At 40.6% G+C, this 25,816-nt stretch overlaps 1 protein-coding gene across 1 annotated transcript in view; it reads right to left on the bottom strand.

Annotated features, from left to right (window-relative positions):
* pitpnc1b (phosphatidylinositol transfer protein cytoplasmic 1b) overlaps nucleotides 1–16,628 on the bottom strand; it is a 50,900-nt gene extending 34,272 nt beyond the window's left edge. Inside the window, exon 1 of the mRNA XM_034174621.1 lies at nucleotides 15,857–16,628. Coding sequence (XP_034030512.1) covers nucleotides 15,857–15,861 — 5 coding nt within the window. The 5' untranslated portion in view covers nucleotides 15,862–16,628. The remainder of the gene's footprint in view (nucleotides 1–15,856) is intronic.
* Nucleotides 16,629–25,816: the final 9,188 nt, after the last annotated feature.

Here is a 25,816-nt window from a genome sequence, read left to right as displayed (position 1 = left end):
ACTGGAGGCAGTTTGAAGCAGAAAACGACGGTGATAATCTGTGAACTGCCGCAGATGACGCATGTGGAGTGAAGTCAGGGCGGCCAATTTTTAGGGGGGACCGTTCGGTCGGCGACACCAGGGTTTTGTCCGAAACCACTTTCAGGGTACACAGAATGTTGTGGAAATTCCACAGCTGTGATTGGTCACAATCGTGAAAGTTTTTAAATGTTTGGTGCTTTGCTGAACACATCAGTCTGAGAACTCGATCCTCCTGCACCTACTACACACGTGCACAGCAGTATTCGGTGTGGCAGCAGGCGTGCGCAGTTAGCAGCTAACAACATCCATGTTGGTGAGGAATTAATTAAACCGGCATCCCAGTCGACAGTCAGAACATAATGATATCCCGATGTGTCCTGTACTTTCAAAAGCGTACGCTAATGTGTGATGTTTCAAACACATGAAACAGCAGCAGACAACATGGATAAGAGCTTTTATCTTTCACTGTCAGTTACAATGTGACAATTAGAGAAAAAATGTGGGTTCAAGCAAGGACTTGGAGAGGACTGATTGTATTTTAAGCTACAAAATTCTAAAATGTGCCTGGTTGTCTTGCGTGTTGTCATGGTATCAGTAGTTAGTCAGCCTGACTTGACTTCAAGATATAAATGTTCAGATTAAAAAAATTAAAACCCTGAAGTCATACAACCCCTTCGTCTTAAACTGATATTAAAGGCACTGAGGTTATGCCGTGAGGATAGTGGTTTTGTCACGTGTTTGTTCGATTCTGTCTGTACTTTGTGCTTGGGAAATGTTTATACTGATTTCACTTGTCTGTCACTGGAGTGCTTGGTGGTAGGCTGTTCCCGTTTGGTTTTCCATGTCTTATTCTGGAGCTTTCCTGCACACCTGTTTCCTATTACCTGCTCATCACACCCTGTATTTAAGCCTCTCGTTTCTCTCACTTCCCCGCCAGATCATTGCGCTTTGTCTTTGTTTCCAGCCCTGTTCTTTGTGGTTTGTGGTTTCATCGACCTGTTAGATTAGATTAGATATACTTTATTGATCTCACAGTGGAGAAATTATGTTTACACTCCAGTTACCTCAGACAGCAATTAGTCCACAATTATTACTTGTTTACCATAATAATGGCACACATCAGAATTAAAGGCAACACATACACATTTGACATTGTTTATGTGCACTAAGTTTGAAGAAGTCCATTATCCGAATTGAGGCAAGTGGGTGAAGGCCACACAGCAATCCTGAGATGCGCCGCCGTCAGCTTGGGGGGGGGGAGTGACGGGGGCTGCAGCTAAAACTTCACCGCCCCCGCCGAAGGGGGAAGGACTGATGTTTAGCAGGCGCCAGAAAGGGGGGGGTGTTGATGGGGGAAGGAGGGGGTGGGGGGAGGGAATGGAACATGCTTCTGTCCTGTGAAAAGCAGTTTATTGTCTTTGTGAGATGAGATAAGAACAGCCAATGTTCCCCAGGCCGAAACAAATCCCTCTGGAGGAGACAGTAGGGCAATTTGACCTTCAGGCTTGATAAGCCTGTAATGTTATGGTTTGAGCAGTGAAAAACACTTTTTAACAGTTCCACTTGAACAACCAAATCCCAATTATGATTTAAGAATATTCCCAATTATGAATTAAGAATATTCACCGGCCTCTGAAATCTTCAGCTTCAACTACAAGGCACACATCTGCTCCAAGATGTCATCCAATTTGCGTCTGAGTTCAAGAGTCATCACAGTCTGAGAATGCACTGCCTTGCCAACCTTGTTAATCATGACGGACAAGTGAGGAGCCATGGTTCTTGATGCCGCCGTCTTGCACAATTTTCTGGTAGATCGGGGCAGCACATAGCCAAAAAGTACCAGCCCTGCTACCATGAGACCAAAAATGAATAAATCCTTGACGTCCTCAATGGAGGAAAGGCACCAAGCATGCCACACATGTTTTGCCTCTGTCTGTGTTTAATGACTACCTGCTTGTTTTTTGGACCACACCTTAGCTGTATGATTCTCTTACCATTGCTGATTTTGGACCTGCTTTGTTGTCTACCCAACCCCTGTTTTTTCAACACAATAAAATCTTTTGACCAGAATCCACCCAGTGTTCTGAGCTTAGCATTTGTGTCCAGCCTTTTTATACCACTGGTTCTGATAGATGCATCTTTACCCCTTAGCACCCATCGTCGCATATATGCTACAATCTGACTCAAATATAGCAACTTACCAATTGACCTGTATGCCAGTTGTCGCACAATTTGCAACATACCATCATATATTATAAACATTATAACATAAAGTCATTACCAGAATACCCAATATTACTATCTAGTTTTTGTGCAAAAGTGAAATTAATAATCTCAACTTATTTACCATCTACTTAAAGGCAAAACACACACAAAACATTTTTTATATACAGCTCTATAAATTCGGGCATTAAGGGGTTAAAACAAATTTTTTAAGGTTTCAAACCCACAATCTGTGTCTGCGCCTGGTACTTTAAATGAAAAGGAACTGCAACTGGTCACACCCACTCTGCACTGGGCGGCATCTCAGACCACAGACTACTTCAGAAACTTTGGCTTCTGAGTGCCATGCATGCATGCATAGTGAATTAATGAGTACAGATGTATCTAAACATTGTAGGAGACCAAGATGTCTTCAGTCTTTTCATTTAAGAAATATATCATTATTTTACTGTATCGCATAAGTATTGCAGCTGTAACTGTATGATCATGATAATGTCATCTGAGTGAGTACTTCTCTGCAAAACTATCCTTGTCAAACTTCAGTTACACAGAAAGAAACTAGATCATAGTGCCTTGGATAGCATTGGTTAGCAGCCATTACTGAAATGATCTACGTAGGAGCATACATAAAACAGTCAGATTCTGTAGAGACTTTCAAGTCCAGACTTAAGACACACTTATTTTCCCTTTCGTATGGCTAGCATACGGGTATAGTATACTCAACAAAAATATAAATGCAACACTTTTGGTTTTGCTCCCATTTTGTATGAGATGAACTCAAAGATCTAAAACTTTTTCCACATACACAGTATCACCATTTCCCTCAAATATTGTTCACAAACCAGTTGAAATCTGTGATAGTGAGCACTTCTCCTTTGCTGAGATAATCCATCCCACCTCACAGGTGTGCCATACCACGATGCTGATTAGACACCATGATTAGTGCACAGGTGTGCCTTAGACTGCCCACAATAAAAGGCCACTCTGAAAGGTGCAGTTTGTTTTATTGGGGGGGATACCAGTCAGTATCTGGTGTGACCACCATTTGCCTCATGCAGTGCAACACATCTCTTTCGCATCATCTGTGAAGAGAACACCTCTCCAACGTGCCAAACGCCAGCGAATGTGAGCATTTGCTCACTCAAGTCGGTTTACGCGACAACTGGAGTCAGGTCGAGACCCCGATGAGGACGCACGAGCATGCAGATGAGCTTCCCTGAGACGGTTTCTGACAGTTTGTGCAGAAATTCTTTGGTTATGCAAACCGATTGTTTCAGCAGCTGTCCGAGTGGCTGGTCTCAGATGATCTTGGAGGTGAACATGCTGGATGTGGAGGTCCTGGGCTGGTGTGGTTACACGTGGTCTGCGGTTGTAAGGCTGGTTGGATGTACTGCCAAATTCTCTGAAACACCTGTGGAGACGGCTTATGGTAGAGAAATGAACATTCAATACATGAGCAACAGCTCTGGTTGACAGTCCTGCTGTCAGCATGCCCATTGCACGCTCCCTCAAATCTTGTGACAATCTGTGGCATTGTGCTGTGTGATAAAACTGCACCTTTCAGAGTGGCCTTTTATTGTGGGCAGTCTAAGGCACACCTGTGCACATAATCATGGTGTCTAATCAGCATCTTGATATGGCACACCTGTGAGGTGGGATGGATTATCTCAGCAAAGGAGAAGTGCTCACTATCACAGATTTCGACTGGTTTGTGAACAATATTTTGAGGGAAATGGTGATATTGTGTATGTGGAAAAAGTTTTAGATCTTTGAGTTCATCTCATACAAAATGGGAGCAAACCAAAAGTGTTGCGTTTATATTTTGTTGAGTGTATATATACTTTTTACTCTTTTAATTCATTTTATTAGGAAACGGAGCGTGCCGCAGCCTCAACTTTATCCAAGTTCTGCGTCTTTTAGTGAAGCTTAAGGGTTACTGGCCGGCGATCACCTTAGTATTTCTTCTGTTTTCTAGTTGCTTAATGCTGATAAATTACACTGTATTTGTTGTCTTTCTGATGCTTGATTCTGCTTTTTTCTTTTCTCTTGTTTGAGGTGCGGCTCTATCCAGAGATGGGTGTGGTGTCTGTTCTGGAAACTGTCCTGTGCAACCAGCAACACTTCCTGTATGTTCGTTTTGTGAATTGTTTTGTAGTTTGTGTCTGTAGCATGGCCCAAGCAGACGGTCACCCCTTGGAGTTTGGTCTGCTTGAGGTTTCTTGCTCAGAGGGAGTTCTTCTTTACCACTGTTGCTCTGGAGGTTGGTATGGTTAGACCTTACTTGTGTGAAGCGCCCTTGAGACAACATTGTTGTGATTTGGAGCCACATAAATGAAAATAAATTAAAATTGACAGATTAAAAGAGACACATTCTGTGTGTTGTTGCTCCAATGAGAGCTGCACGCTGAGCGAGCTCAACCTGTGGCCGAGCTATCCACAGTTCCAAATAGCAGAGGTATCGCTCCAACGAGAGCGGCACTCTGAGCACGATGACGTAGGAGTGCGGAACAGAGACATCTGGTGGATGTCTGTAACATACATCATAAAACGGGTTGCTTCGGGCTTGAATTTTGTTCAAACCAGGAGAATTTTTACTTGTACCCTTGAATTGTGTGAGTTTTGAGATATTTAATACAAAGATAATTACTAATGTGCACAACATACCGTGCATCCAGAAAGTATTCACAGAACCTTCAACTTTTTCCACAATTTTATGTTACAGCCTTATTCCAAAATGGATGAAATTCATTTTTTTCCCTCAAACCTCTACACACAATACCCCATAATGACAATGTGGAGAAAAGTTTTTTTTAATTTCTGCTTTGCTGTGAAGCTCAAAATTGAGCTCATGTGCATCCTGTTTCCACTGATCATCCTTGAGATGTTTCTACAGCTTAATTGGAGTCCACCTGGAATAAATTAGTTGATTGGACATGATTTGGAAAGGCACACACCGTCTACGTATAAGGTCTCACAGTTGACAGTGCATGTCAGAGCACAAACCAAGCATGAAGTCAAAGGAATTGTCTGTAGACCTCTGAGACAGGACTGGCTCGAGGTACAAATCTGAGGAAGGGTACAGAAACATTTCTGCTGCTTTGTAGGTCCCAGTGAGCACAGTGGCCTCCATCATCTGAGCTGGCTGCCTGTCTAAACTGAGCCAACAGGGGAGAAGGGCCTTAATCAGGGAGGTGACCAAGAACGTGATGGTCACTCTGTCAGTGCTCCAGCAATCCTCTGTGGAGAGAAGAGCACCTTCCAGAAGGACAACCATCTCTGCAGCAATCCATTAATCAGGCCTGTATGGTAGAGTGGCCAGATGGAAGCCACTCCTTATAAAACCTGGAGTTTGCCAAAAGGCAACAAACAAAATCCTCTGGTCTGATGAGACAAAGATTGAACTCTTTGGCGTGAATGCCAGGCGTCATATTTGGAGGAAACCAGGCACCATCCCTACAGTGAAGCATGGTGGTGGCAGCATCATGCTGTGGGATGTTTTCAGCGGCGGGAACTAGGAGACTAGTCAGGATTGAGGGAAAGATGAATGCACCAATGTACAGAGACATCCTGGATGAAAAACCTGCTCCAGTCCCGCTCTTGACCTCAGACTGGGGCGACAGTTCATCTTTCAGCAAGACAATAACCTTAAGCACACAGCCAAGATATCAAAGGATTGGCTTCCAGACAACTCTGTGAAGCCCCGGTCACAATCCACTGTGCGTTTTTTTTCGCCGTACGTTTTCTGCGGATGCCACGGCCACTACGTTTTTGTGAAAACGTACGGAGGCAGTAGCAAGAGGAGGGAGGGAGTACGTTCAACGCACGTCTCTAGGAGCGTAACGATAAAGAGAGATGACAGTAATGCAGTGTGTGTGTGTGTGTGTGTGTGTGTGTGTGTGTGTTGGGGGGTGGTCGCTTTTCTTTTTTTTATGAGCAGACTGGAGGGGCAGGTGTTTCTCGGTGTCGGCGATGCATGAGCATGTCCAGCCTGCAGCGGTCAGTTGTACGAGTGTTTACTTGCCTCGAAAAGTTACAGCTATTTAACAGACTGAAGCTGTGGAGTGTGTGTTGCTGACGTTTGGAAATAAAGTCCAAGTTAAAGTGAGAAGCTGCGTTGTGCATGCAAGTCTGTCGGCCTCCAAATCCGTACTGCCTATAGTAATTGAATGAAAATGTGCTGCTTTGAATCCGTACTGAGGCAGTACTCACAACGTGCGTCATCTGTACTGCTGGTGAATCCGCAGCCTGACCGCAGCGAAAGTTCTGCATGCACTAAAACCTCTACGGCGCGTCTGCGTGTGTCTGCGTGCTCCTAAATTCGTACTGAGGCAGTACTTACGAAGTACGGATCTCCAATTTAGCCCACGTTTTTGCAAGTAGACTGCCGCACGTGCAAGTACGGTGGGTTGTGACCACGGCTTGAAAGTCCTTGAGTGGCCCAGCCAGAGCCCAGACCTGAATCTGATTGAACATCTCTGGAGAGATCTGAAAATGGCTGTGCACCGACACTCCCCATCCAACCAGATGGAGCTTGAGAGGTGCTGCAGATGAATGAACAAAACTGTCCAAAAATAGGTGCGGCCAAGCTTGTGGGCATCATACTGAAGAAGATGTGAGGCTGTAATTGCTGCCAAAGGCGTATCAACAAAGTATTGAGCAAAGGGTATGAATACTTATGTACATGTGATTTCTTAGGTTATTATTTTTAGTAAATTTGCCAAAACAAAAACAAAAACAAAACAAAAACAACAACAAAATAAAACTTTTTCATGTTGTTACTATGTGAAATTATGAATAGTAAGTAAAGTAAATTTATTTATATAGTGCCTTTCACAGACATAGGTCACAAAGCGCTTCAAAGGTTAAAATGTAATAATAAATAATAAAAACATACATAAAACAAAGGACAAGGATTAACGATTTATCAGTTCTGAAAAGCCTTATTAAAGAGAAGAGTCTTCAAATGCTTCTTAAAAGTCTCAGCAATTCCAGGGAACACAGGGAAAGTGGCAGGTCGTTCCAGAGACAAGGAGCTGTGGCTTTAAAAGATCTGTCACCCTCGAGTTTTAAAGCAGGTCCTAGGAACCATCAGCAGGTTCTGGCCTGAAGACCTGAGACTACAGGCAGAGGTATAAGGCTGAATCAGATCTTTATTATATCCGGGAGCCTGACCATGAAGGGCTCGGAACGTCAGGACCAAGAGTTTAAAAGTGAGTCTGGACTCAACTGGGAGCCAGTGGAGAGACTTTAGGACAGGGGTAATATGAGCTCTCCTGTTTGTACGAGTCAACAGCCTCCGCAGCAGAGTTTGGGACTTACTGTAGCCGGTTAGGTCTTTTCTATTAAGGCAGGTAAACAGGCTGTTACAGTCGTCCAATCGTGAGGAGATGAAGGCGTGGATGATTGTCTCCAGCTCATAGCAAGATACCATCTGTTGTAGCTTGGCAATATTCCGAAGTGAAAAAAAAAACAATTTCTAATTAATTTATTACAATGCTCAGAAAGAGACATTACTTCATTAAAGATAACTCTGAGATTATGCAGAATAGGATTTTGACTGGAAAAAATGATTTACTTCATTTTGGAATAAAGCTGTAACATAACAAAATGTGGAAAGAATGAAGCGCTGTGAATATGTTATGGCTGTACTGTATTCCTTTTTAAAAAGTTGTGTGATTATGCATTAAGGATTTATTTTGCAAAAAGTACCAATTACAATAAATGAAGTACATTAAAACACATTTGAACTTGTATAGAAAAATATCAAAAGGACCTGTGTTAAAACCTGTCCTGCAACTTTGCACACTTTGCACATTTGTGGCCATGAGGCATCTGTTTGAAATCTGACTTCAAACCACACAACTCCTCTATTAATTTTCTAACCACTGGCTATGAAGAGGAAGGTCTCAGCAGCTGGTCAGTGTGACAAGAATGAAATGAATAAAGACGTCTTGGCGGGAGAAATAGTTTTGTCTAAACGGCCACTCATTGTCGGCTTCGTTTGTGCTCTTCATTTTTAAATTGCCACTTGCTGCGTGTCAAGATCTCTTCAAGTGACCATATATCAGACATCAAGTTTAATTTGGCCCGTAGGGGCGAATGCATTGCATCTAAATTAGGAGAGATGGGACTTTCTTTTCTGTTGCAGCCACACTTTGTTCTTAATGATGATGAGGCGGGTGTATTTTCATTTACGGAGTCTAAAGTTGATGAGAGCTTTGGGTAACCGACTCCTGGAGTGGCCTCCGTGATGAGCTCAGTATCACAGAATCAGCCTTGTTTTTTTTGTTTTTTTTTCAAATTGCATTTTTTCTGTACATTTGCTGAAATGTTTCTCTCAGTACAGTTTTATCTATATTATAATAGCCAAGTGGCCTCTGTATGCATGCATGTGTATGGCTTCCATCATGGAGAAACTGGGGAGAGCCGACACTTGCCATTTGTTATGCATATGTATTTTGGTTTCAAGATGAATGCTGTCACCTGATTGGTTTAGTCAGTTTACTTAAGTGTCATGTTGCCCTTACCATGAGTGAGAAGTGTACTGTGTTTGATGTCTTCAGCTACTGTCTCTGTTTGTGGGTGTGTGAAAATAAAAGTTTTCTTCTGCTTCTGGCAGAATGCAGAAAAGACAAAAAAAAAAAAAAAAAAAAAAAATTGTACGTGCGTGCATGCAACATCGATCATGGACAAACTGGGGAAAGCTGGCATTTGCTGTTTGGTATGTTTTTGTATTTTGGGTCAAGAATGAATGCCACCAAAACGGAACATCGACAGGACTAATATTTTTGGAGAAGCTATGGATATTAAGTAACAACCCTGAACAATGGTTGTTGAAAATTACATTCTGTAATCACACATCATTCCAGCAGGGGGCTGTAAATCATCTATATATTGAAAGTGTGCATGTGTGTGTGTGTGTATGCATGTGTGAGTTTATTTAGTAAGTTCAGTGTAAGTACATAATATAATTGTAAATACATTAAAAATATGTGGATGAGACAAGAAAGTGAAAACACTTATTTCCATTGTGGTCCATTTAAAAATCAAATGACAAAATAGAAGTAATAATAATACTGACAATAATAATAGTATGTATTTGATATCAAGAACTTAAACAATTTATGAATACATTAAGGCAGTATAAAAATTACATAATTAACAGGAAATAAAAGGGTTGAGGTCTAAGGTTCTAAAAACATTCTGGACTGACACGCCATTCCAACTCATTATAGAAACTTTGCGTAATTTATAACCATCCTTGAAAAATTTCAGTTACCTATTTATGAACACCTAGCCAGTTTGCTTTAATTTCAAAGCACTCAAAGATCTGTGCTGCTAAACTTACACAAAAACAATAAAATTATGGTTAAAAATACTTAAATTGCTGTGTTGTGGCCCTTGTAATGTAATTTATTTTGTTGCCCTATTTTTGTTTTCCAATAAAGAATTATTTTAATTGATAATAGAAACAGGGAGAGATGAGAGGAAGAGAAGAAGAGGAGGAGAAATATCTGTTTGCCATCCTTCATTGTTTTGTGTTGACATCATCATGACACTCCTACTTGTGGAATATCAACATTCAATATTTACCTATTCTTTATTCATGGAACTTAATCAATCACAAAGACAGATGCTTTTACACCATCGTATGACTAATCATGGTGCTGAGTAGTGGGATCCTCCGAGACCTGGGTTTAAATTGCATTTTGGTTATCAGCAAGATGAGCGAATTCATACTAACCAACATTAAATCACCAAAACACACACTGATGCAACGTGATTACTGATCTCATCCAGTGTGTTGGATTATTTACCTGTGTCTTTCTTTTAATAACAGAGCATAGAATATGGATGCACAAGGTCACATGCAGTGGTGTTACTAAAAAGCTACTTTTGATAATTGCTAATCTGATAACTAAAAAGTTTAGTGTAATAACAATAACAATTGCTAAACGTTTCAGCTGAAGCGACAGCTAACTTTGATTATATAAATTTAGTGTTGGCTTATTTCTTTTATTTCCTGAAACCACTGAAAAACAGCCCTAAAGAGGTGAAATTTTAATACACTGAAGCGTAAACATGGATGTTCCCAAAAATTTACAACTATGTACGTTACATTTGTTCAAACTGTAGTTTCCATTCAACATATTGTTTATTCACGTTGAACGGAACGTTTTGTCTTTCACCTCATGAAATATTTGCACCATTGAATGAATGAAAAAAATGTTTATTTGCTTTATATAAAGCTTAAAAATTTGATAATTTATTAAGTTATAAACAAAAGAAAAGGGACTTGCATTTTGGTGTACATCGCTGGTCCTTTGACATCAAAAGGTTCCAAACACTCCAACACAAATTTTAAATAGCAGTCCAATCCAAAACCAAATACAGTCAGATAGTTAAAAAAATAAACAATCCTGACGATGTAGTCCATAGCTAATGCCATGCAGTGACTTCTTCATATGCTTCTGCTGTTATCAGTTCAGCAAAAATTTGTGACAGAAATTTGTAAAGCTCTTTAGCAGTTCTGCTTAGCTAGATACATCCCAGAGAATATTGCAAATGCCTCCAAATGGCTTACAGCATACTGGATTTGTTTATTTCTTTTGTGTTAGAATAATGAGCAGTGACCATCAGTAAGCTGCTAGCGTGACATCGCTGCTTGTGTGCACGCGCAGTGGTCTCAGTGTGCTATGGTACAAATATATGGAACCAAATTTGCATGCTAAATGGAACGAAAATTGCATGCTAAATAGAGCACAATGGCAAAAGGGATGAATGATCAATATCATGTGACATACAAACCACCAATCAAATGACAAGGATCTATTTAGGTGTTATATAATACAGAATATCTTAAAAGAACAGGAAATACTAATGCAATCTCTGTGTATGAATCCACTCTAAACTCACTGAAACTCTCGAAACAAAATACTAATATATATATATATATATATATATATATATATATATATATAGTTTATGAATGTTAATTCTTCCCCAAGTTCTTTCTGTAATACTGCCCCTTACGAAGTACAAACTCAAACTATTCCGCACTTTTAAATTTAGTCAAAGTCACAGCAAAAATAATCAGGCCTGGGCCCTGCAAGAACTTCTCTTACAGACAAGATCCGCTCTTACAGAACCCCGGACAATGGATACAAGCAGTTTTTATACAGGATTACATATGTGTAACAGAGGTGGACCTTGTTTTGCAAAATCCTTCTCTTATTGGCCCCCATGGTCATTCAGGGGAGGTCCATCCCCCTGCCCCAGGCCCCGTACAATAAGGGGAGACATATGATTTATAATTGTAACCTAACTCTTTTTATCCTAAGTGGTACAAACTGGTTAAATCCAGTTCTACATGCACATACCAAGAGAGAACAAAGGAAAGTGAGAATAAGAATGACTAATAAAATAACTACCTTAATACCAAAAGAAGTACAGAAAACAAATAAAGAAATCCATAATTGAACACAAATATATCTAACATGAAATGAAATCATTGAAGTATATAAAATCTCCCAATAACAACACTAAACAATAAAACAAGTGTTTGGGGAGTACAGGAAATTATTATTATTTTTAAATAACTTGCAGGTGTGAATCTGAGACACCGTGCTGAAGTATTTTACCAGTAGTGTCCAAAAGTACATAGAAGTGGACTTTTGACTAGAGGGTCATAGATTCAGTTTCCTAACCAGAGTAGAAAATGTGGATGTTGAAGTCAAAGAACAGTACTTTTCTCTCTTGTGCAAGGTCATAATCCCTCATTTGCTCTTGGTGTGCTGACATCAGTGTGTGAATAGGTGAATGTCAGGTGTTTTTGTAAAGCTTTTAAAGAAATATCACTATAGACATGTGAAAAATGTAGAAAAGCCTGAATGGTCAAACACCTTTTTACCCGATACTGCATATATGTACAGTAGTGTTCAGAGTAATAGTAGTGCTATATGACTCCATATTAAAAGGGTGTATAATGAGTGAACTTTGACATCTTAGTTTCTTCAGACCACCAACTGCAAGAGTTTGCTAGGGGCACACATAGGTGGTCCGCAAACTTAGGATGTACAACTTGGATTGTTGCCGATATATAGTAAAAAAAAAAAAAAAAAAAATGTCAATGGTGCCTTTAGAAATATATTTAGTAAGAAAAATTGTGACATGTCCCACACTAATTTTACCCACTGTATCATTTATAGCCTTAGTGTTCTCAGTAGGCAGACTTACTTTGTATTACCACTGTTAAAGGAATGCCATTGGTTGCATCTTTATAAGGAATAAAATGACCACTTATAATAAGACGGTCTTAGTGTGTAGCATTGTTTTGATCTAGACTTAAAATTAATTTCTTTGCTTTAACACTTAGTTGCTGTGCACAATTGGTTACTTTGGGCTACATATTCACTGCATGATGAAATGGTGTATTTTCGAATAATCGGTTTTTCGAACGGTTTTAATGATTTTTGTGATTATTTTGCTTCTTTTTTCCATTGTATAAATGTGTCTGCATTTTATAAGTAGTATGATATTTGATGTGATGTACATGGTATTTCTGCGTTGTGTTTACCCACCCGTGTGGGACTTATGGGGTGCATATAAATAAATTGAGCTGAAAATAAATTAAACTGAAAATGTTCAAAAGGTTTGGTTCTTGAATCTCAGTAATAAAATCCATTACAATTAGATAACTGTTAAAAAACAAGATTTTACTTTGCTCCTGTAACAGAAGGACTGTGAATAGTATTTCCTGAACGAGATCTGTATCAGTTTACAGCTTATTTCCTTCCTGAAAATCAGCTCTCACTCCCTTAAAAATGACACCAGGGTAAGATAAATATCAATTACTTTTGTTTTCCTGTCATGTTTTTGAGTAAAATAAAAAACAAATGGAAATGGAGAACCATTAAAAAAGGACATAAATAACCAGACTGACGACACACACACACACACACACACCAACAACAAAATTATATATATCTTTATGTTTTTGTTACTTCTCTGCATTATAAAAGTGAAATCCTTTGATCTGTTCTATCTATTTCACACATAGTCACTTGTCAGTAAGTTATGACAAAAAAATTTCAGACCTGCACAGGAACACAGTGAGTTTCCCATGTTCAGTAGGAAGAGGATAATTGAGGTTGTCTTCATCTTCATGTCAGTCCTGGATGATGGGGACATCATCTATAAACATGCCCCTGCCTCCAATGTTTATCCCTCTGCTCTCAGATTTATTACTGGTGACAGTTATTCTACATATCACTGCATTCTGTGTGAAACTGTGGGGTGGACATCTTTAACACTTAGACATAACAGACATTGGTTGCTATTTATCTGCAAAGCTCTAAATGGAAAATTACCCTCATACATCTCCTCCTTATTAAACTGGTCCAGTAGTCATTATTCAGGTTGCTCAAGTGATTAGCTAACACTTGAATTCATCCGTGTAAATATTGAGTTTGTGAAGAAAGCTTTTATTTTCTGTTCTTTACATACAGTAGTGTTCAGAATAATAGTAGTGCTATGTGACTAAACATATTAATCCAGGTTTTGAGTATATTTCTTATTGTTACATTGGAAACAAGGTACCAGTAGATTCGGTAGATTCTCACAAATCCAACAAGACCAAGCATTTATGATATGCACCCTCTTAAGGCTATGAAATTGGGCTATTAGTAAAAACAAAAGTAGAAAAGGGGTTGTTCACAATAATAGTAGCATCTGCTGTTGACACTACAAACTCAAAACTATTATGTTCAAACTGCTTTTTTAGCAATCCTGTCTTTGGTTGTCTTGTTAAAACACCCATTTCAAGGGCATGTCCTCTTCAGCATAAGGCAACATGAACTCTTCAAGTATTCTGACATAACCAAACTGATCCATGATACCTGGTATGCGATATACGAGGTCTGTCCAAAAAAGTATCATACCTTTTTATTTTTTGCAAAAACCATATGGATTTGAATCACGTGTGATTGCATCAGCCAAGCTTGAACCTTCGTGCGCATGCGTGAGTTTTTTCACGCCTGTCGGTTCCATCATTCGCCTGTGAGCAGGCTTTGAGTGAGCAGTGGTCCACCCCTCTTGTCGTTTTTTTATTGCGAATAAATGTCTGAACGATTTGGAGCTTTGCTGCATCAAATTTTTCCAGAAACTGTGAGAGACAACCAGGTGGACACCATTCGGAAAATTTAGATGGCTTTCAGCAACGATTTTATGGGGGTTACACAGATTAAGGAGTGCTCCAGCCGGTTTAAAGACCGCCCACAGCGTTTGAGAGCGCAGCGCGCTCTGAACGCCGATCGACAAGAATATAATTGAGTTTGTACCACTGAATATTTCATTCGTACCATTGAACTCATAAACATTTATTATTTGTACAATATGTGGCCCTGCAGTCGACTTGCCTCCTGTCCAGGGTGTACCATGCCTCATGCCTTATGGCTGCTGGGATGGACTCCAGCACCCCAATACCCCCACCCCTGTGACCCTCCGAAGAAGTAAGCAGGTATAGAAAACGGATGGATTGGGACATGTTACTCTACCCAAAACTTGGAAAAACCATCACTGTCCCCAAAGCAGAAAATGGCTTGATATTAATTTTAGGTCATATCACCCACCTATCTCCTCTAGATAGTAACTCGCTTTTGGTTACTCTGTTTAATACACTTAGCCTCTTTAAAAAAACAAAACAAACAAACAAAAAAAAAATCTGTTAATTTTTACTGTTTCAGAAACTGTGCTCACTGGAACCATGATAGCGTCTCTGTGTCAGAGTGCTGTAGCTTGTTTCTCTGCATCTTTTCCCCCCTTACACACCCCTGAAAATGCCCTGCTTGGGGTGTTGCACAGGCACTTTTGGAAGCTGTAAGTAGCTGAGCATGAAGAATCTGTTATAGTTTGAAATTGCTTCCAATAAGCTATACTTATGTTGCATTCAGGTGAAAGAGGATTTGCTGCAAGCTCAAGTTTCTATGTCCCCTATACGATACAGTAAATCCTATTTCCAACTACTATTTGTCACTGTCATTGTCGTGGTAACACGTGGAGTGGAGAAGAACGACGGCAGACGAGAACATTCCTGCTAAAGGGTACTTTGGTGCATAACCCCCACGTACGCTCAACTTTCTCCCCACTGGGAGGTCGTTTGTTTTTAAGCCCTCAGGTGGAGCGTCACGCTTTCAGTTTGGCTCATAACCAAAGTCATAACCAGTCCAACTCGTTTGTGCGCTCTCGCTGTAAGCGTTTGAGCAGGCGAGGTAAATAGCAGGAGAAACAGATGACGGGGATAATTTAGACAGAACAACAGCATCGTGATGCTGCTGGCCAGGTGTTTAGCGCAGACTCCATCCTAATTGGCCAAAGCCCTTCGGCGCTAAGCATACCTCGCTACCCAATGTGCCAAACTCCCACGGAGCTGCTCCAGGAGATCCGTGTGCTCTGTTGGCACTTCTTATCAGCACATTAACAGTTTCAATATTACAACTTCACACCAGACGTGGATGTTTGAAACTCAATCCTCACCTTTTGTCTTTCAATTTGCAGTTGTAGGAGGGAGTGCTTTGTGTGTGTGTGCGAGCGTGGGAAATGCAAACACACTTACCTCATCCACTGTGAGGGGCATGCATATACGGTACTCTTTCATCAACATGGTGCTGCTGCGGGGAGGACTAAGAAGTGCACATCTCGGGGTACAGCACAGTGTCTGTCCCAGCTGACTTTGCTGTACAACAGCAACGTGTTCAGGCGACCGCAATGACCTCTTTTGTGATGCTTCCCCTTCCTTCTTGTTTTGCTGATGTCAGTAGCCCATTAGGTCCAATCTTCTCTGTCTGTCAGGATCTGTTCTTTTCTTACTTTTCCCCTCCTCGCTCACTCTTCACAGGCCCGTGTTTCCCTTCCTCAGTTAATCTCCCGGACCCGAGCATTAGTCGATGTCTTTCCCTCCTTTTTTTTGTTACTTCAGCTTTCTTTTCTCCAGCCCTTTCAGTTTGTGTTGTTTTTTCCACCTCACTTACTTTGTTTTTGCTTTCTTCCACCACAGCGAGAAAGCAGTAATTAGCTCTAAAAACCTCTGTCTAACCGACTCTACCTGTTCTCTTCTCTCTGTCTTTGTGCTGTGTTTAATTCCCCCTCAGAGTTCTCACGGGTAACCTTGCTGTCTGCTCGGATCTCCTCCCATTCCACTCAGCTGTCCGTCCCCCTCTGCTTTCAGTTCCTCACAAATTCCTTTGTTTGTTCCCTCCTTATCTTTCCTCTCTCCTTTACACGCCCACTGTACTTTACTACCTCCTCACCTGTGTCTCCCTCCTCCCCTGCTCGTGCCTCTCCCTCGTCCTGGTCTCTATCTGTTCTTCCCTGTCACAAGGGCTGTTGTCGACTATAACGAAAAGGAGATTCAACTATCACTGTTAACTTTCTATATCTGTCAGCAAAAAACAGTTTGTTTACATCATTAAAAGAAAATTTGATTTACTCGTATTCTCCAGACTGCAACACGCTCTTCCAAATAATGACAGCACGTATGAGCATAGACTTTATAAACTATAATGGAAAAACCCGTGTGACATCACCCATAGTTTTTCTGAAGAACAGGTTTGAATCTCAAATGATGCGGCTCCAAATGTCACGACGTTGGCAGCGCTTACTGTAATTCCTGGCCAATGCGTAAATGGCTAAACAGGTGGAAACAAAGCCAAGACCTATGTAAAATGTGTGGGACAACTGAAGCTATGTGTTCCCATCTTGGCTTTCCCAAACAAGCTAAAGCTAACAGGCTAACTTTGGTTTGCATGCTTGATTAAAGTATATTTTTGTGGATTTGGTGGTGGTTTTCATTACGGTTTGTTTGAGGCAGTTATAATAAAGTATGACTGGCATGTTGCCTCAGTAACAGCTGCACCATCACCAAGCTACTGTTACCTGTTAATGGTGCTAACTATGCTAACATACATATTAAATAATACAAAAATTTCACTAAAAGGAAATACTGGAGCACAGACTTGTTTGATAGTCTGTTAGTGCTGCACAGTAAGTTATATTATCCCAGATATTCATGATAAAATTCTCAGAAAGGACAAACACTATCAGTCCATGGCAGCTAGCAGCCACTGCTCATAACCTCTGGTAGTGCGATCCTAGACAGAGCTCGCCCGCAAGCCTGGCATACAGCTTTCACTCAAAGCAATCGCACTCCTAATTAATCAACCCAAAAACTTTATGGGTTAAAATATCTTAAACTGACAAGTAATTAACCCCCATGCTGTTGTCATAAACCAGGGAAACTAGCTATAAATACCAAAAGAATTTTTCATACCAGGCTATAAACATGTTTATTTCTGCCGTAAAGCTGGACATTTGGACATGGGGGTCTACGGGGAGTGACTTGATTTTTAGAGCCAGCTTCAGCACTTGCAATTCATCATTCAAGGAACTGCAAGATTTGTCACTTCTGCAGCGGCTTTGTTGTTCTCATTGTGAAATTAGGGCTTCTTTGTGACATGCAGTCAGGTATGTGGATTAAATATTACCACAGAGAAGGCCATTATGCACAACAGCCCATCTTTTTACACATTGTATTACCTCACGACCTTCAGCTGGCTTTAATTGAATCCGTGTTTATCCAATGAGTAGTGGAAGGGAAGCAGACATAATTCCTGGGCCGTGTCCGTCCTTGAGTCATGGCCACTCTCCTTTTGTCTGAGTAAGAGCTGTGACTGCCAAATGCATACTGTCGCTTCTCCCATCAAATAAAAGAAGCAGATGTTTGGCTTCTTAGTTCTGCCCGATGTGGCCAAAACCAATAACTGGCTTTGGAGAACTTCCCTTCTGTTAGAATACGCCTGCTTTTCTTAGTTCTTTGGGACAGGGCCAAAGTGTCCCTCTCCTCCGCATGTCTGCAATATCAGCCTTTCCACAGTGAAAGAAATGGTAAAAACAAATTCCTGGTGGGGTTTGCTCCTATCTTATCAGATCAGTGTTTAGTGAAGAGGAGCCACTTCACAGAGCTGAGGTGTGCTTTGCCTGTATTCTCGGTGGACTTGGCGTGCACGGTGCTCTGACAGCACATGTATCACCTCAGATTAAAGAAGGGCCTCTCATGGCTTAGATTTGTATTCAGCAGCTGAATGAGTCCTGGTTTTCTTTGATTGATTCTTTAATTGTTGTTTGATGAATGGCACCGATCACTAAACCCATAAATTACAGCTGATTTATAACTGATTCTTTGATTGATTCGTGCATTCACTTTTGATATGTAGTTTAGGATGTTTTTCTGAAAACATTTCATCTCATTACAATTGCACAGGTTTACAATTAAGCATTATTCTACTAACACTGTAGGATCTACTTTTATTTGTATATGGCGTTTATAGCTTTGTTGCATTGTTTTAGTGCTTGTACTAGTTTATTTGGCAGAGTGTTATTATCTCAGTAAATGTGGTTGTGCTGTCATTGCTATTTATTTGCTTGTTTTCTGTCAGCCGGATGTCTCAGAAGAGTTTTTTTTTTTTTTTTTTTTAAGTTTTTAGAAATGGGCTTAGGTGGGGGTATGGGAGGGAGAAGTGTAATGAGATGTTATCAACGTTAGGATAGATTTCTTTTTTTTGTGAGTTTTTATCTCAGCCAGGGAGATTACATTTTTATGATCATTTTTGGCTTGGTTGTTTGTCTGCCTGTTCACAAGATTAAAGGAGAAATATGCAAGATGGGTAGGTTTTTGTTAAGGTTAGGGGTCCGGATGGGACCGGACCGTTACAGTTGATAGAATTAAACGCTGGGAGCAAAGAACAAAATTGGTTGTGAACGAAAAGAGATTTATTTACAATAAACAAATGAACAATGCTGCGTTGGTTATCTGGCCTGCTGAGCCAAGACAGGGCACGCTGTAGCTGTGGAAATCTGGGAGCTGCAGTGCACACACGGACAGACTTGGGAGTCTGAGAATGAGCAGGAATCTTGGAGTATTTGGGAACTGGATCCGGAGCCAGGTGGGACGCACAGAGCTGAGGACGAGGAACTAGGAGAACAGGAGGTGAGTGACTGCACTCGTAACACTGTGAAGTCTTCAGCAACAAACAGTTCACAGTAGGCTTAAAACAGGAATGTTCACAGGTCCAGGAATAAAGTTCACTTTCTAGAAAATAGGGTTTACTGTTAGGAAATAAGGTCCACTGTCCAGGGTTTATTCACAGTTCATGAATAGTCTTTAGAGGTCAGGTGCTGCACATCTTGTGACGTAGTTCCAATTAAGCAGGACTTGACTTTTAGAAACGACTTGGAAAGTTCTTAGTGGTCCATATAGTTCTTGGAAAACAGTTATTGGAAATAGTTCTTAGTTATGCACAGTCACAAACAGGAGCAGCGTGAGAACGGGATCTCACAGACATGCAGGAACTTAACTGAAGCGTGGCAGAGCTACGGGCTCTGAAGCTGAGAGCCGAAGAGTTAGTAAGTGATGTAGTGCTTGGTAGTCATCATCATCATCATTTATTTATTTGTTCATACTCATGTCATGTCATTTCATTCGTTTCTCATCCACATAAACACACATCATGAACAAAAAGGAACAGAAGGAAGATAAATCTTGCATTTTCTGTTCCTTGTAACAAAAATAAAAGTAAAAAACAAAATGAATAAAAAATAGACAGAAATCCACTTGTCACTTCAATTTCATCCCCAATGCCGCTCCCACGTCAAACAAACATCGTCAACATCAACACGATTATCCTACATTTCAACATCCATAGTCACACTTCAGCATCTGTATTCATTTTTCTTCTAGTTTACTGTATTCTCTCATAATTTTATCATTATACATTTTTTGAACTTGTGAACATTTTTACAACATTTAATTTCTTGAGTCAGTGCATTCCAAAGCTTAACTCCATACCCAGAGGGACATTTTTGTTTCATAGTAGTTTGTGAGTACGTAATCCGAAAGTTATATTTTCCCCTTTGGCAAATCGCCTGTGTAACAAAACTAAATAAATTTTGGACTTCCTCTGGTAAAATACCATGCTTTGTTTTCTACATAATAAGTGCAATGTTTGAGTCAACAATATCTTTAAATTTTAACTGATTGGCAGCAATAAACAGATTTAGTATGCTCTCTGTAACCTATTCTAATGGCTCTCTTTTGTAGCAAAAACAATGGTTTAGTGGTACTGTTATATGTATTTCCCCATACCTCAGCACAATAACTGAGGTATGGGAGAATCATTGAGCAATTAACATACACAAGGAATTACATTCAAACAAATCTTTTACTTTAAATAAGATACCAGTGGTTTTACTAACTTTCTTTGTTATATAATCTATGTGGGCTTTCCAATTTAGTGGCATGGGAGCCAGGAGCATATTCGACATTCGAACCACGCAGGAAGGCGTCTGGAAACACCAAAAAGATCAACAAGCTCTAATACAGAAATTAGCGTTGGCCAGGTTAGGTTGAGATGAGCTGTGGAATGCTCAGATGCCAGAGTGCATGGAACCTTCAGTGTAGACAAGGTTATGGATCTCTTATGGAGAGTCAATGTGTAGAATCCAGTGTTGCCGACTGAACAGTTCCCCCTAAAAATCTGTCCACCTTTTGCATCTGCGCATGTGTCATTAGCCGCGGTTCACAGATTAAAACCTTATTTCTGCTTAAAACTGCATATCAGTCATCATCTATCTCAGCGACAGATATCTGAAGCTTTGTACAACAATCATTTCCACATAAATTAAGCATTATTTCATTATATAGGCGATGGAAGTGATCAGAGCACCGCGGCTAAATGCGCTGCTAGCTGATGCATTCACTGCACTTCGGGCATTTCAAAGCATCATGGAATTTCGCAGAGTTTCTGCTTAAAACAGCCTTGTTTCTGCGTAAAACTGACTTTAGAATGATTTAAGAGGTTTTACCTTTATCATCTGATGTTTAATAATCCCATTAATCCATTTGAATGCTTTGGGTGAAGAGACTCCATCTCAGATGTGCTGCTGTGGTCCGAAATGGCGCATGCGCAGATGCAAAAGGTGGGCCAATATTTGGGGGGACCTTTCGGTTTGCGACACTGGCAGTGACTGAGCTCAATGCCGGGGTTTAAATAACTCACTCCTGATGAGCTGCAGATGAGCCTCGGGTGTGAGTAGCTGAGCACCAGCAGGTGTTCCTCGGCTCTGCAGTGAGCCACCTGGAGGGAAACAGACAAACTACACACACGAGGTTAAACAGGGCAAGGACCAAGACAGACTGTGACAGGTTTTTGCTGTTTTATCTGTTTATTCTTCTCTATGGAGATCTACCTACAGCTTGGAGTATACAGTATATGTCACAAAACTGGCGTAAAAAACTCACTGTCTGGCCTCCGTCCCTCCCTGTCCCCGGCTGTCCATGTGCATTTGGTTTTACGCAATCCATGGAATGATAATAATACACAGAAATACACAGAGCAGAATTTTGCACAGGCGGATCTCTCTTTCTCTGTTTCTCACTCTCTGCCCTGTCTTACATGCGTGATTAACTCTCTGCTCTTCTCTCTGTCTCTCACTTGCCCCCCCCCCACATCTCTCTCCCTGCATGATTTTCATTTCATTTCAGTGGAGCTTTACTGACATGGGAAACATACGTTTACATTGCCAAAGCAAGTGTTACAACAGAGCAAAAACTACAAATAGAAATTAAGATGATGTACATACAGTCAATATTCTACAGTGAATAAATGTGTAAACAGGAGATGTGGGATTGAAATAATAGTAAAAACTGTGTTTTCGGTGTTAAAATATACTATTGTAATAAGGCGGATGAGTAAAGTATATTGTGATTTTTGGAAAAATGAGATTTGATGAATGAAGTGGCCGATTTAAGGTGCTATTGGAAAGGAAAGAGCTGGAGCAACCAAACAAGGCAACCACTCATTAAACAGTTAAAAAATTTATTTACAAATAATTTAATATATTCAAAAAGATAAAATACACAAGTTAAAATGAGCAGTCCCTAAACAAAAATAATAACTGTGGCAGTGGATGTAGAGTGAGCAGTCAGAGTCCAAACGAAGCATCCGTGAATCGTGTCAGTCTGTGGGCGTCTTCGAGACGTCGGTTTATTTGGGGAGGGTCCTCTTGACATCCAGCGTGCATAACAATCTTCCCCTAGGGAACATAAAGGCAAGGATTTAATGCAGTTTTGGATAAACCTTTAGAACAATTAGAATAAAATTTGTTTTCATGCGTGGTGGGGTGACCTTAGTTCAATCTTGTAGGGCTTGAAAAACACATCATAGAATAGTGTATGACTGGTCCTGGTGGTGGTCTGTGCATTGTAATTTTGAGATTTTAATTTTGAGATGTGTTTGTGTCAGCTTCACAAAAAGGAAAAAAAAGCCTGGATCTTAAGGAAGACAAAATATTCAGTCGAATGTAGATTATCAGTGTTAAGTATGTAATTTGGTGTGACTCTAGAGAACAACGGGGCTCTATTATCTATATATTTATGTATAGATAATAGCTTATTGGCAACAATAAGCTTAGAAATGTAGATGTAACACCAAGGTGTAGCTGAAATAATGCAAAATCAGCCACAAATAAACCTTTAATCTGATCATGTGAATGTTTTAAAAAGTATATCACACCATATATGATAATCAGAAAATATAATAGCATTAAAAAAGCTTTGCAGTGTGTTTAAAGGTGGATCCAAAGAAGTTTTTATTTTTAATAATATCCAGAGAACACTGGCTGTTTGTTGCTTGTTTTGTTTGTTGTCAGCATGATATCTCAAAAACACATGAATGGATGTCACACAAATCTATTCGAGATGAAGGTCATGGGTTTGTTGTATGGCTGGGGGGGCCTGGCTGCTGGTTTGTTTGTCATTTGGTTTCCTCCCAGGTGGCGTGCATTTGGGACTGAGTGGCTGTGTTGCTGAGGCTGTTAGGACTTCACCCTGATCACCTGCGACTCGTCAGGACTCACAGCTGAGGTGCATCTGGAGGGATTGGAGTATGTTGGCATTTAAGACTGAAGTGCACAGTGTGCATTTGCCAGAGACTCGACCTTGTGACCAGACGGGTGAGATCGTCGTCTCGGGAGCCATCTCATCAGCAGCGGATGCTGAGAACGTCCAGGTTTGATGCACAGTCTGTGAAAGAGGAGGGGGTGAGGTCTCACGCTCGTCAGCACACTTCCTGAGGTACGTTAGATTTTGTGACTAACAGTTATACAGTCAGTAAATGTGGTGTCCCTCACACCTTATTGTATTGAGCTGTTTGTTAGTCACGTATCAGCTTCCACTGCAGTGGAGTTTTGTGAACTGGATGTTCCATGCCTGCAGGTTAGGAAGCTGATCAGTAATCAAGCCAGGAAGTGTTTGCTGTTTGTACACCTTTAAGTGTTCTGTGTGTAGAGTGTGGACTCACATAATGGTTCCTTCTTTCACAGACTCGGTTGTTGCGGCCACCTGGGGGGTGTCGGCGGGGTCCTTGGGTCCGAAACAGCTTCTGGCTCTGGACCGTTAGCGCTGCTGGGAGCGCACCACGCCAGGCCGCACCTTTTGTTATTATCACTGTTATGTATTAAATTCAGTTGGCCTTTGAACCGTGCTCTGCTTATTTCATACTGGGTCCTTCAAACGCTGGTCGGTTCTCCGAGCTGCGTCCGACACATAACAGGGTTAAGGTATTGTTGATTATAGTGTAGGTCAACGTCATAAGCAGGATGACTTTTAATAACAGTTGTTATATTATCTGCACTGCATCTTTATGCCACATAAACTGATGATGGCAGGGCCTTGGAGGAGGCATGTGCTCTCTGAGTGTCCTCCAGTTTGAGAAGGTAAGACTCCAGTGCCCAATAACAATTCATAATCATAAAAAAAACAATTTCATCACTGTTGTGCCATACGTCTGAAGCACTTGGTTATGCTATGCTTGGTATATGAGAAACCCTTTGATTTTCTCAACTTGTGTTAGCCCTTCACTTGTGTTAGTCCTTCCTTACCCCTGTTGTTTCCTGTTCTGCAGGATGAGGGAGTAGGCAGAGCTTCCACCTTTTACATCCTCTCACATCTTTAAATGAAAAATGAATGGGTGCACTTTAAAAATTAGTGAGGCGTTCCCTGACCTCAATGTTTCCTGCTCATGTTTGTTTGTGTTGGAAGAAAAATTGACAATTTGTGTGTGGCTATGCGGCACTGAGCTGTGCGACTGTGCATTAAGCTGAAAAAGAACAAAGCTGGTCTCTCACTGGTAGGCCAGCTGCTGTCCCTGCATTAGTGACTCATCGGTCTTCAGCTATGGTCATGAGCCAAGGTCAAAGGTTCTCATTGTGTCCAGTCCGAGCTTATGACAGATCCCTCCAATCAATAAATGATGGCTGAATGGAAGGCACTGAGCTAATATGCTACAGCTTTTTCATTTTGGGGCAAAGTGAAGGGCACCAACATGCTTTAAATGACTGAAGAACAGGCTGGTGACTGTGCTCGTGAACAGTGCACAGTGTAATCCTTAAAAACTGACTTCTTCTGAAGTCACTGCCTGACAGTAGACAGTGCAGAATTATAACTTCTCGATTAGGTGACACTGCGTGAGCACTGGCAGCAAAAACAAAACTAGCAGATATACTTTAGCAATAAAGATGCCAAGAAAACAAGATAGTATATTAATTCTGGTGACATATGAAAATTCAGTAAGGTATGTCTTCTATAATACATTCCAATTCTAAGGTAGAACTCTACTAGTATATACTAAGATATATCTAAATATCTAAAAAAAAGAAGAGTAGACTAGAAGAGTAGAAAAGAGTAGAGTAGAGCCACTTAGGTGCCTGGCCTTGAGAACCAGGGATGGTAGGTTGAAAATATTTTTTATCCCATGGGAACTCTCCCTACCCACCTAAGCAGCTCAAGAAAATGGACATATCATAATCATATACCATAAAAAAATTTTAACTATTAGAGAAAAAATTACTCATAACCATCCCAAAGACGTATCGTTATCTTTGGCTGCTTTCAGTGATGCCGGTATTTGGTTAGACTCTTTCTCTCCGATTGTTCTGTCTGAGTTATTTTCATTAGTTACTTCATCCAAACCATCAACATGTTTATTAGACCCCATTCCTACCAGGCTGCTCAAGGAAGCCCTACCATTATTTAATGCTTCGATCTTAAATATGATCAATCTATCTTTGTTAGTTGGCTATGTACCACAGGCTTTTAAGGTGGCAGTAATTAAACCATTACTTAAAAAGCCATCACTTGACCCAGCTATCTTAGCTAATTATAGGCCAATCTCCAACCTTCCTTTTCTCTCAAAATTCTTGAAAGGGTAGTTGTAAAACAGCTAACTGATCATCTGCAGAGGAATGGTCTATTTGAAGAGTTTCAGTCAGGTTTTAGAATTCATCATAGTACAGAAACAGCATTAGTGAAGGTTACAAATGATCTTCTTATGGCCTCGGACAGTGGACTCATCTCTGTGCTTGTTCTGTTAGACCTCAGTGCTGCTTTTGATACTGTTGACCATAAAATTTTATTACAGAGATTAGAGCATGCCATAGGTATTAAAGGCACTGCGCTGCGGTG

Source organism: Thalassophryne amazonica, chromosome 7 (genome assembly GCF_902500255.1).
Source record: "Thalassophryne amazonica chromosome 7, fThaAma1.1, whole genome shotgun sequence".
NCBI classification, from domain to species: Eukaryota; Metazoa; Chordata; class Actinopteri; order Batrachoidiformes; family Batrachoididae; genus Thalassophryne; species Thalassophryne amazonica.
Note: the sequence above shows the minus strand (reverse complement) of the source record. Positions and strands in the feature narration are given on the sequence as shown.